General features: G+C 34.2%; 3 protein-coding genes across 3 annotated transcripts in view; all 3 read left to right on the top strand.

The window, feature by feature from the left end:
- The first annotated feature begins 1,738 nt into the window (after positions 1–1,738).
- Positions 1,739–5,378, top strand: LOC118275665 (uncharacterized). Its single transcript, XM_050695407.1, has 5 exons — positions 1,739–1,905; positions 2,943–3,066; positions 3,662–3,935; positions 4,445–4,567; positions 5,197–5,378. Exons 1-5 carry the CDS (start codon positions 1,842–1,844, stop codon positions 5,323–5,325), a joined length of 714 nt encoding a protein of 237 aa, XP_050551364.1. The 5' UTR covers positions 1,739–1,841; the 3' UTR covers positions 5,326–5,378.
- Positions 5,379–6,331: 953 nt separating this feature from the next.
- LOC118275643 (uncharacterized) lies at positions 6,332–10,375 on the top strand. The gene is made up of 5 exons (XM_050695408.1): positions 6,332–6,517; positions 8,405–8,528; positions 9,012–9,282; positions 9,678–9,797; positions 10,177–10,375. Exons 1-5 carry the CDS (start codon positions 6,445–6,447, stop codon positions 10,294–10,296), a joined length of 708 nt encoding a protein of 235 aa, XP_050551365.1. The 5' UTR covers positions 6,332–6,444; the 3' UTR covers positions 10,297–10,375.
- Positions 10,376–10,773: 398 nt separating this feature from the next.
- Positions 10,774–13,213, top strand: part of LOC118275792 (eIF-2-alpha kinase GCN2) — a 33,704-nt gene continuing 31,264 nt past the window's right edge. Inside the window, exons 1-3 of the mRNA XM_050695411.1 lie at positions 10,774–11,015; positions 12,312–12,478; positions 12,874–13,009. Of these exons, the coding sequence (XP_050551368.1) occupies positions 10,962–11,015; positions 12,312–12,478; positions 12,874–13,009 (357 nt within the window). The 5' untranslated portion in view covers positions 10,774–10,961. The remainder of the gene's footprint in view (positions 11,016–12,311; positions 12,479–12,873; positions 13,010–13,213) is intronic.

The raw sequence follows: 13,213 nt of genomic DNA on the forward strand, positions 1-13,213 counted from the left end.
TCGATTTGAAATATCGCATAACGTCACTTCTAGGCACATATCTCCTAAACTTTGATTCGTTTTATCTAAGTGTTGTTATCATATAATTGACGAAATAAAAAAATAGGTGTCTAACATTTTTTCAATGCCTAACTGACAGACTAAATCTATTTTTACTTTTCAGTTTTTATAATCGAAACATCTGTGGTATATAAGTGTTTAGCTTAAATCAGATTGATCTTGTCAGGCAAAAAATTCGTAGCAGTAGGTAGGTATTTTAACAGGGAATTTCGAAATCAGAAAATCTCGAATCCATATTATGTATTAATTTCAATTATTTAGTTCCTAGATTTTTGGGAATGTTCTACTTTCCAGAATAAGCTAGTCAATTAAATTTTAATTTAATTTCGCGAACCCGTCTAATTTAAGTCCTCCATAATTTAAGGGTAACACAAAAACTTCATTAGTATTCCGATTGGCTCAGGTGGTGCGTTTGTTTTGTGGTCCAAAGTACAGAAATGTTGAATGTTTTATCATTATAACTATTGGCTAAAATACGTACATTGATGATCAAAGAACTCTCTCTTAGAATGACCTAGCCTGCTATCCTCGTTTACGCGAAATCCTGCGTGAGTGATGTAGAAGCGAACGCGATTATGAAGCAATGACGCGCGAATTCAACGCGAGGCGGTGTGAAAATACATAAAACATTTTATTTATTTAAAACCTTAAATTATCACTACAGGGTTCACCATAATCTAACAGCTAAGACCTTAAACTAAACTTATTAACCTATACACAACATAAAATCGACATGATCATTAATGCTTCTCGAAAAATGTTTCACAAGATAGCGTGATTCTGTCTGTCTGTCCAAATAGCGTGATTCTGTAGCAGAAATATCGATGAGGGCCATAATATCTACAGGAGCAACATTATCACATTCTCCCTATACTTTAATCAAATAATAAAAGCATCTACAAAACGCTACAACTTCTACCTTAGACCATACTCCTCGACTTGACGTGACACAACACTTGACAGAGGTCCAAACCGAATCGACACATTTTGACAGGTGACCGGACACATGTCACGCAGAAAGAGGGCCGCCTTTGACAGCATAATCTAAATGGATTGTGTGTATTGTCGGCTTTATATACGATATATCTGCTTTTCCAAGATAATTAAAGGATTTTTCATTTTGTTCTAATTTTTGATATGTAGGTCTTTTTGAATTTATTTTGACACGGTTACGCATTCATCGATGTCGTTGCTGTAACTGTTCGAGTGTTACTCTTTCCCACAAAAAGTACTACTCTTTATCCTATTTCTTTTTTCTTTAGCTAATTAAATTAATTAAAATACTACACACTACTACACTAGAATTTTCTCCTATGTCGTGGGTGCGTTTATAAACATACGATTTTACATATACACATCACACTCAGACCTGGAACAACAATTAGTGACAAAAAATTACTCCGTGCGGAAATCAAACCCGCAACCGTTACGACCTAGCCGAAGCACCAACTGTGCAATCTATTCTTTTATATCTCTCTGTCTACATTATACTATATTACTTTTTATTTTATGGGAACACGGGGGAAGCCGCGGGCAGTAACTAGTTACATATAAAGGGTAAGTAACGATTAACTATACAATCAGATATGCACATCTGCGACGTAAGTACTAAAACAATATCTACAAAAGTCATCAGGTCGTTAATTTTTAATATCTTAATCATCAATAATTAAAAACTATCTAATCACAATAACTTTGAGATATCCAATCATTTTAGTAGAAACGTTTCGTCAAAGTCAGTTAGGATTTCGTTTAATTTGTATTTATTTTATTCTATCGCAATGAAGTTGTTTAACATAGTTTTTGTTTTATCGTGTTTTGGTGTTACAGTCCAGTCGCAAGTTAGTAAGTATTTGTACTTATATTTTTTTAAAGTAACTATGGAGTTTCTTGCTCGTTCTTCTCCATAGGAATCTACACTTTAGAACAAGCACCCAGCTTCATTGACGAATAGACTGTTTAATAAATTCTTTGATCAACAATCAAATGGCCACTTACAGGCTATTGATGATGATGAAATTCTTTGACTTTGACTTTATCCATTTTGGCCTTTCATCTTCAACTGATCGAAGCAGTCCATTACTGTATTAAAGGTCTCGTCTACTTCGCAGACGAAATAAGGCACAATTCGCAGGTAGGTTGACGATTGCAATTTAAAAAGTTTAGGTTTATCAGAGCCCACTGCAAGCTCCTACAAATATTTTAGCATCTCAAACTTTAATGACAATAAAATAATATTTTTAATATCAACGTCAGCCTGTAAGTGGTCACTGCATTTTTTTTAAATATTTGGTAAAATTCCCATTGGTTCTGGCCGTTTCAAACCCGCACCTTCATGCATGGGAAGCGGGCGTTTTTAACCTCTGGGCTATCACTAGTTTTAAAATAAGACTCGTAAAATAGACTAGCAAAAGATAAGCTAGGTAAATCTATGCATTGGTATCGGTCATTGGACGGAACGGTCGGTCGGTGATAATAATAGGTATGACCGGTGATATAGTGCCCAAATTAATATTTTTATTATGAAAAATATGCTCAGATTAAAAAATTACTATTTCGACAATTAGGGACATATCACATTAAAAAACGGCACCGCTCCAACCCAGTGATTAAGTTGTCATTTAAATGTGAATATTAAATCTTATGTCATATGGTATATTTTGCAACGTCAATACCAAAAAAGCCGTAAGCGCACCGTCCACGCGCTTGAAGCGCGCTACAAACTTTTTATATTGTTTAAAAAAAATCGCTGTGCCGAAGCCGTACCGTGCCGTTTATATGTGTAATGACTCTTATGCTTAAACTAAAAGAGCGGTTATTCCATAAAGTCATAACCCCTTCCAAAATTGGACACTTAACGAGACACGTTTTTTTTTTTCTAGTAAATCGAGTCCGCCTTGTCGACCATACGAGCTATGCCATCGATGTTATAACCAAGACAGTGAACACTATAGAGGAGAGAGGATGGCACAGCCTCAAACTACCTGATTTTGTTCAACATGTGAAGTAAGTATTTGCTGTGAAAGTATTCTTCTTTCTATTACATAGTTCTTATTCTTCTCCTTGTCTTTATCACAAGCTACTTCTAATCAATGCAATACAATATGTCTCTTCTTTTTACAAAACAATTAATGTTGGGAATACTAGGGTTTCTACTGAGTCGTGGGTGCGCTTTAAAATATGAAAATTCACATACACATCACTCCCCGTTTGTGTGATCAACAAATTCGAAATAAACAATAAGTCCTAATATGTTTGTTTTCTTCAACTTCTCTCTATCCTTTTCTAATATTCTTATTTCTTATTTCTTTTTCTTGTTTTCATTATCACCATGACAACCACATTCTTGTTAGTCCTCTTTCACATACAATCTTTACTTCGAAAAAGAAACTTTTCACTAGATTATTATAAATACAAAGGTTTGACATTCGACACTATGCATGAACATGAACCACCAAAAAACGAAACGCCTTTACCTTTTACTTAAGAAAAAGATGGTCCTAAATAATAATTAAATTATCTTTTGCAAACTATTCTTAAAACAGTTATGTATAAATACTTCCAGTCAGTTCTGATTTCTTAACATCTTTCTGGTTTGCAGCGAATCCCTCCTAACCGCTCCTGTGGTTGGAAAATTGACGTACCGCAATGGTTTCGTGAATTCTGTCCAGCATGTGGACATTAGACGAGATACCGTCCAACAAGTTTGGGCATACAGCGCCGCTGCGGACCAAACAACAGTGACCGTCAGAGGGACGCTGAGGATGCATGAAGTGGCCATTGGCTATGACGTCACCACCGAACTCGACGGTGACAGCGAACCATACCATCACTCTATAACGTTCGTCCATCCAATGATTACTTACGCGTTTTCTGTAAGTCTTGTTTTTTAATAATCAGTCTTATTAACGTATACAATAGATTTTGAATAGATTTTTGACTGCACGGTTGGCGCGGGAGCTGAGCAATCGCCGATTCCCGCACGGAGCAACTTTTTGTGTGATCCACAAATTGTTGTTTCGGGTCTGGGTGACATGTGCATGTGAAAGTGTATGTTTCGTTTAATTAATTAAAAAAAAAAGATTTACCTGCTGAGATAGAATTTTAAAGTTAGTCCCATATGCAGACATTTTGCACAGAGTTCTCTATGCAGAAATATTTTTCAAAGTTCCATCTCTAGTAGCCAATTTTATCTACAGTTAGTTTGTTGAGACAGGCTATAAGTCTAGCTCATGTTTGTATTATACCGAAGTCCTAAAATGTTTGTACGCGATTATCTCACGATTGGCCGAATCGATTTGGATGTGGTTTCCAGAAAAGTGATTGTTATACTTACGAGCAGGCTTTAGTAGGTATATTAACCGACTTCAAACTGTTTTTACAGATAATCCATGATGCGTATAGGGGTACGAACGACGTAACAGTGCTAGGAACGGTCACAAGAGTAACCAACCGCTTACCATCATTCAAGCCCCAAGATAGTTTGACAGACATCTTAACACACGTGGTAAGAATATTTTAATAATCACTTATCTATTTATATAAAAATAAGCCGGGTTTTCCTTCCTGACGCTATAACTCCAGAACGCACGAACCGATTTCCACGGTTTTGCATTCGTTGGAAAGGTCTCGGGCTCCGTGAGGTTTATAGCAAAGAAAAATTAGGAAAAAGCGAGAGAAAAGCAAGAAAATCATTGGTGGCGAAACAAAGTTCGTCTGGTTTGCTAGTTATATTTAATTTATTTTCCCCTTTCTTTATAATAATATCTTAAAACTTCACGTTTAGTCACCAAATCCACAATATACCCAACTTATTTCTTATTCTTTTTTGCATTCAACTTTTTGTGGACGATGGACTCCAAAATGACATTTTGAGTAAGCCCGGTAATTAACCCTTGACATGCCTGATAGACCCACCGGCACCGCAGCACTGAAAATGGTGCAATTCATTCAAATGATTGATTTTTGCACATAACCATTCTCTGTAGCTCCGTAGTAAAGTAAGCGATGTCGTCAGCCCGTAATTGATGCTAATTACTCTTCTCCGTGTGAGAAGAGTCGTTTTCTTACGGTGTGGCACAGTTACAGGCTGCTGATGACGATGATGATGATAAATTAATTTTACTTTATTTACAGTTTGATCCCAATACGGACATCCCAACAGCAATGGTTGCATGGGGCCCTGAAGTGTTTCAGCCGATCACTCTTAAGCTGGTCACAGAAGAAATACCTTTTCCACAATTCTGTTATAATTGTGCTACGTGAATAGGAACACTGAACCAACAAAATAAATAAAAATAATTATTTTTAAAATAGAACTGTCTGTATTTTTATTTACCCGTCGAATATAATAATAATATGACTTCTTTGTCCCTAATGTAAAGCATTGTAGTTAAGCAAAATATTTTAAAAACTTTTTCCGTTAAGAAAAAGTAGAAAAGCTCTTGGCTCAGAACGGAAGATAGTTTCAGAACGATTAAATAATGAACAACAATATACCAATGTCCTTAACAGATATTATCTTACCTATGAGCTCAATAGTAACTAGCAAAAAGATGGAAGACATGGCAAAATGGCAATGAATGACAAAGACGAAGACGTAAGACAAAATCTTAAGCAAATAAATTACGAAATCAATCAGAATCTATTCTAATATTATAAAGCATTTAAAAATTAAGACAATTTAAGTATCGAAACATCTACACTACTATATAATTATAGGTGAAGCTGAAGAGTTTGTTTGTTTGAACGCGCTAAACTGCGGAACTACTGGTCCAATTTCAATAATAATTTTTGTGTTGGGTAGTGCATTTATTTAGGAAGGTTACTTCTATTATATAAAAATAAGTCGGGTTTTCCTTCCTGACGCTATAACTTCAGAACACACGAACCGATTTCCACGGTTTTGCATTCGTTGGAAAGGTCTCGGGCTCTATGAGGTTTATAGCAAAGCAAATTTGAGATTTTTTTAGAGAAATCAGGAAGCCTGGGAATCTGTTGATGGCGAAACGGAGTTCGCCGGGTTTGCTAGTATAAAACATCACGTTCGTGACCAAGAAGAGCCGATCAATAAGTAGCTAGTAATCGATAACTGAACATGCATCTAGACGATGTTAATCGAGAAATGTCTCGAAGATTAGATAGAAAATACAGACGTAATTACTAACGATTAAATCTGGTTAATCAATGTCAAAAGGATACATATAATACAATGTAACTGTAATATTGGAAAAATAATCAATCTTGATAATGTAAATAGAGGTTTATTATCGTCGACTATCATTAATAATGGATTACCTGATTGATTTATAGGTTTTATTAACTTTCTGATTTGTGGCTCCGGCTACTCGGTTTCTTTCTTCAGTGTATTGTTTAATTTCTTCAATGTTTGCGAAAATGGAAAGTGGTTTTGTATTTTTAGTTTTGTGTGTAGCGTTCGCTTCTGGACAGACTTTGTGTAAGTACGCTTGTACCGAGTTTATGATTGTATCTATTTATGTTGGTACTGATAGTTAGGTACTATTTAGTTTTTTGTTTGATTGATGCAAATTTAACTAAGTACCGTAAAACATGGCAACTTTACCATATTTTGGAACAAAAATCGAAATATATTTTTAACCATAAGACGCATAGAAACCAAAACTATATATTTAGAATTGTAGTCTATCTGGCTCACTTTACTGTAAGCGTCATTATATACAAACGCTTACTTTAGCTGTAGTAAAGAAAAAACAACATGGGTAAAGATACCAAATTTTTGGCAACTTTACCTACGCGCCGTATTCATCGTGTATTGCATATTAAAGAGTTGTTGAGGTACAGAGGGCTTCATCTAGGACCTCTTCGTATTATAATGCAAACAATATGAGGAAATCTATAAAGATAACGGCTACACAGACAGTAGGTATAGTTGCCACGGGTTTCATCGTAATTTACATACAAATAATTTGTTACGCTCGGGGTTGTCAAAAAATTTCTTTTTTTTAGACATGTATATTTAAAAAAAAAATTATAAACCTTAAACCTAAAGTAAAAAAAAGCATAAATATCTGACAAAAATATTGTTCCCTTTTAAACTAAATTAAGTTCTAAAATTTTAAGTATTTATGTTTAAAATTGTAAAAAAAGGCTACAAAATAATGTTTAATCTTTTGACTTTTTAATTTTTTGACTTCACTATCTCCATAGCTAATTTTAACATTACTTTCGTATACTTTTTATATTGTCTAGCTCCGAGTTTTCTGCGGTTTTGTTTCATGTGAGCCATTTTGGCTCTAAAACAAAAGGTATTATTAAATACATTATAACTTATCATCCAGGATATTCACTATTATGCTGGGAAATTTAGGTATTCGAAAATGGTTACAAACACACAAACAAGGAAAAAAACATTTATTGCCAACCCTAACTGTAGGTAAAGTTGCCACAAAGCAGGCCGTGGCAACTTTACCTAACCTGTGTCAACATTACCGAAGCGATTATTTATCAATAAATTAAAGAAAAAGCAATTGCTGACATTACAACAGTAATCCCAACTATATTATACATACAAGATCAAAATTTCACTCACCTGTGACAAATAATTTAGGCTCTGTGAGCACAATTTAGGAACTACTGACTTTTAGCACATTTTCACGCACTACACTGTAACGGCCATTACTGGCATAATAGCAGTCTTACGTCTACGCAAAATATAGTAAATATTTCCTTTTAAAGTCTAAAAAATACTACTATTACAAAACAGAATTCGAGTGGGTAGATTTTTAGATAAATGAGTTTATACCGAATACCTATAGTATGGTAAAGTTGCCAAGGGTCTGGTAAAGTTGCCATAGTTTACCGGTACTTGATTGTTTAGGAAAATCTCTTCTATGGCTAGTGCTGAAAATGAGCGCCGTAACTCGATCCATCGTGTTCGGGCCACAGTATTTTAGTTGAGCACTGGCCGTTCTTTGCTCTGTTGCTTATTTATTTACTTTTTAAATAATTTTCTTGTTTCGTTGTGCAAATAAACTGTTTTTCTTTCTCTTCTTTAATGTTGTTTTGAATTATTTCTTTTTTATATAATCGCGGTTGAATGTTTGATTAAGACCTGGTACCATCACCTTTATTACAGTCTTACTTTTTTATTTGAGGTCAAATCTCCCGATTGTCTTTTTTAAAACCACTTTTTACCATTTCTTTAAAACAATTTTATTGTTGTTGATTTTGTTTAATTATTAAAAGTGACAAACATGGAGAGAAGACAGATCAATGAATTTGATAGTATAATTAGATTTTAAAAAGAAAAAGTAACCTAAGACGAAGAAGGAGAAATTAATTTCATTTCTCTTTACAATTACAGTACAGAGGGCACACGTCGTCAACCATGACAAGTTTTTCACAGAAGTAATGCAAGAAACTATTTTTGAATTAGAACGAAGAGGATTCAGCACCCTAAAGTTGACGAATATCACCCAAAATATCAAGTAAGGTCTTTCAAATGTACTTGGAAACTTTTAGTCCTGGAATTAGTTCTATTGAGGGAGGGAAAATCATCCAATGACTTCTTCCGTATTGGGCGAGGCGAGATGGAGTGTCAGACTCTTACTGACTAATCACCACCTCGTTCCTATTCCTGCTTTCGAGCTAGAGCCCCGATAAATCTGGTAGGTGGTCCGCAGCTCCAGATCGGGGATCAGCCCTACTGGGCCCCATGGCTAGATCTCTTTAGGAATGCATCTCGATTTGAGTAAAATGCGGTTGACAGAGGCAAATTATTACACATAGGTTTGATTCATACCATGTAGAATATACTTAACTGTTAACGAAATATAGAATTATGTAAAGACAATAATCTTTGATGAAAATAATATACAACGAGAAACCTGAAAGCAAATACTAACCTGCCAACATCTCCATTTTCTTTGTCCATTCTACAACTTCCTAATCAATCCCCATTCAATTTCCAGCACAACGATGTACAGATTTCAAGTACTAGGTACAGTCGATTACTACAACGGCTTTTTGGTCTCAATTCAGCATATCAGCGTTACAAACATGAGGCAAACTGTCGGAACAAACACCGTTGATGGTGTCTCTTCACCAACAGCTACAGTCCATGGGAATTTGAACCTTCTCGACACAAGACTTGGCTATGATGTGCTTTACAAGCCCACGGAAGGGGAACCGCATCATTTCACTGGTGACTTCAACCATGGTAGCATTAGATGGCTTATATCAGTAAGTTGGGATTATTCTTTATTCATTATACTTCCACGCGGTTTCACCCGCTCTGCATGGCTCCTATTGGTCATAGCGTGATGTTTTATAGCCTATAGCCTTCCTCGATAAATGCACTATTCAACACAAAAATAATTATTTAAATCGGGCCAGTAGTTCTGGAGATAAACGTTCAAACAAACAAACAAACTCTTCAGCTTTATGATATTATATAGTACATATTATTTAAATCGGGCCAGTAGTTCTAGAGATAAGCGCGTTCAAACAAACAAACAAACTCTTCAGCTTTATAATATTATAGTATTAGTATAGATATAGTTTTATAATTTTACGACGTAACATTATTTACACGGTGCAGTCAACTTATTCTGCATTCATTTTAACCCATGTTTCAGATTATGAAAAATTTGAACACTAAGGAAATAACCCTTTCCTTGACATCGGAAGCATCTGGTGGACTAGTTTATATGTCGTACAGGCCAGATACTAATATATCTCAAGTTCTTTCGAGACATGTAAGTACTATTATTAGTCGATTGAAAAGAAATGAGTAGATACCCGACAAATAGTCAAATTAACCTCTTGTGTATAAGACACCAATAATTATGGAAAACACATTGTGACTCATGTGGATCCGCATTCAGTCACTCGAACGATTAAATCAGATCTTTTTTGTAAATCTTCTAAAACAATAGATTCTATGAATTTTTGTAAGACCTAATAATTTATGTGCTGTGACGTCTTGATTTTTACGTCAAAGAGGTCAGTTAGGTTCATATTTATTTTTAAAAAATAACCAGAAAAATTATAAAAAAACATTAGGTTCATTGACACGGACATTTTCTAAACGTGCGTCGCGTTAGTCACATTAATTTATTTTTTAATCTGTTTCAGTTCTTTCCCTACAATAACGCAGACGGTGTTAGGACATGGGCGAATACTCTATCACCAATCATGTTAGATGTTATTGCAAATAAGGTGCCGTTCCCAGAAGTCTGCTACAGCCATTGTTAAAACAACGCAAAGAAAAGAGAACAAAAATGTGTAAAAATAATTATCATTTAAAGACTAATTAAATAACGTATTAAGATTATCTTATTGTTTTATTTTTCTTTTACTTAAGTTCAACTCCTAATTTTCTACCAAGGTCCAACTTCTTACCTATATTCATTGTACCTAGGTATCAATCCGATATTTTTATCAGTTTTCAAAAATTATTATGATTTGTTATAATATAGCCATTACCAACTCGCGAACAGGCGCGCGAATATTCATTATGGCGTATAGATTGTAACTGAATTCTGAATATCAAGAGTTAATACATTATTAATGCGTCTAGTTAATAAAAGGTTAAAAGCATTGTAACTATATTTCAATCACATAATTGTCTGTAATTTATTTATAACTTATTTTATTAAGTTTTGATTCTATGTTTTTTATCTATAAAATGAAACGGAACGTTACAATTTCTGGACGAACAATAACTGTCAATGTCATCACTGACAGCTGTAATGTCAATGTCGCTGCTTATAATTTGTTTTGTTAGCGGTTTGTTTCCCGTATCAAACTATTGCGGATGATTTTTGCTGGTAAAGCACTTTATTTTACACGTTTTCGTGTTATCGGCCAGTGAGTGCTACATATATTTCCCATTATCATGTACATTTTGTGTCGACAAAATGAGTGACGAAACTAACGAGGAACGACAGGACAACGAATTTGAAGCTTTACAGGTTATTATTTTATATATTATAATGTAAATAAAACATTAACTGATGATGCAAAGAATTAAAAGTTTGCCAAAGACATCTTTTACGTTTTTTTTTAGTTTAAATGTAATATTGGTTTCGTTCCATAAACTTTTAAATGTTCGTTTTATTATTTTTTTTTTCGTGGCGGGAATTAGAATTAGGCCAGGGAAACTATTTTTATACCTGCAGACTATGTTTATATTTTTTTCTATTATTGCTTTATAGCCTATTGTCTGTTACATAGTAGTTTTTTATGCTTGTAAATTAATCACACTTTTATTGTTATGCTGCCTGCATATAACATTAAATTTTGTTAATAAATGTCTATGAAAATTAAATATCTATACTTACACTTTTAATTCTTATTTTTTTTCAATCATACTTTTTTAATGCCTACCTTAAAAATGTGCTAATAAGACACAGTTATAAAAATTTACAATTGAATTGCAAAAAATGGTGAAATAAATGGTTTTTTGCATTAAACCCTTATCTCAATGGTAAAATAGTATTAAAATAAAGAAACTATCCACCCTAAATACTGCTACAAGATTTTATACCAATATACATTTACAAAAAGAAGGTAGATTAAAATTGGTCAATGTCAGGGTATTCATAAAAAAATTAAATTGGGCTGCATTTCAATATGAGGCTTGCTTGGCATGTAAAGTATAATAAAGTTGTTGTTTAACAGACATATATTATTATTATTAAGAAAATATGTTATACTAGCTTCTGCCAGTGTTGCCGTGGGATAGAAAGTAACCTATGTGTTATTCCAGATCATATGGTCTGGAAGCTCTACCTCTGTTCCTAATTTCATTCCAATCTCTACATGTGTTTCGAAGTGTAGAAATAACAAACATACAAACTTTCACATTTATAATATTATTAGGACTAACTGTTTGTTTGTCACAACTTAAATTTTAGAAAAGCACAGTGCTGGTGTCTAATCAGAAATAAGTAAACAAAATATAAATTGCTAATTGGCGAAACAAGTCCAGGAAAACATCTTAAGGAAATTAAAATGTTTTTCTTCACCAATTTCAGTGGTGTATATGTAAATTATCTTTAAATTATAAATTATAATAAATTAATTATCGTATGTACTTTAAATAAGATAATTTACTTAGAGATTTTAAGATAACTATAACTCGGAAAAAGTTGCATTGGTTTTTGCCGTTGGTTGCCTTCACCCTTACCACCCCTTACTTATGACTTAATAGGAATAAAAAGAAAAACAAATAAAGGATTTGCATAAAAACCTTATTAACTTTACAGGCTATTTACGGTGATGCGGTTGTGGATAACCGTGAAGCAGTAGCATGGAAGATATGGAGACCTATAGATCTGATGCTTACGTTGAATCCCTTACACAATTCAGACATCAAAGGCATACATTGCTCTGTTACGTTACATTTCAAATGCTGTCCCAACTATCCTGATAAGTAAGTATTAAATTTCATTTCATTGCAATTACTATGTACAGTGGAGGACAGATCCGCTTGTAAATTTTAAAATTTTATTGCTTGAATCCAACAAAAACTTTTAACCTATACCCCATAAATGTTTCATCTAATAAGAAAGCGTAAGTAACGTCGCAGATTAGTGACGCAGCACGTGTAATTCCTTAGTCAGCGGTGCGTTTGATGTTGTTCGACCACCCGTGCCCGCGCTGGCACCGCCCACCAACCCGCTCCATTCGTCATGGGCCAGGTCTGAAAGCTGATTTCATCAGTGGTCACGTTCAACTTAGTGGTGGTCAAACGCATGTGATATGCCATTGTACATAATATGTATTTATCCATAAATTTATTTAAAAATCTCTAATCTAATATTGCAGGCCCCTTAGCATAGCTATACACAAGATGAGAGGTCTATCCACCGAGAATGGTACGCAGTTGTTGTCTGAATTAGAAACTCTAGCGACTAAACTGACGGGAGAAGTCTGTATATTTCAACTAGCTCAACATGCTCAGGTAATTTATTTATTTATTGGCTACTTTTTCGCGGTATCACCCCCTCTGCTCGGCTCCTATTGATCGTATCGTGATGTTTTATTTATATCCAAGTTAAAAATAATTATTCAAATCATAGTTGTCAGTAGTTCCGAAGATTAGCGTGACAAACAAGCAGAAAAAAATCCTTAGCTTTACATAATTAGCACCTGTGTAGAAAATACA

The sequence above is a fragment of the Spodoptera frugiperda genome, chromosome 8 (genome assembly GCF_023101765.2).
Source record: "Spodoptera frugiperda isolate SF20-4 chromosome 8, AGI-APGP_CSIRO_Sfru_2.0, whole genome shotgun sequence".
Taxonomy (NCBI): domain Eukaryota; kingdom Metazoa; phylum Arthropoda; class Insecta; order Lepidoptera; family Noctuidae; genus Spodoptera; species Spodoptera frugiperda.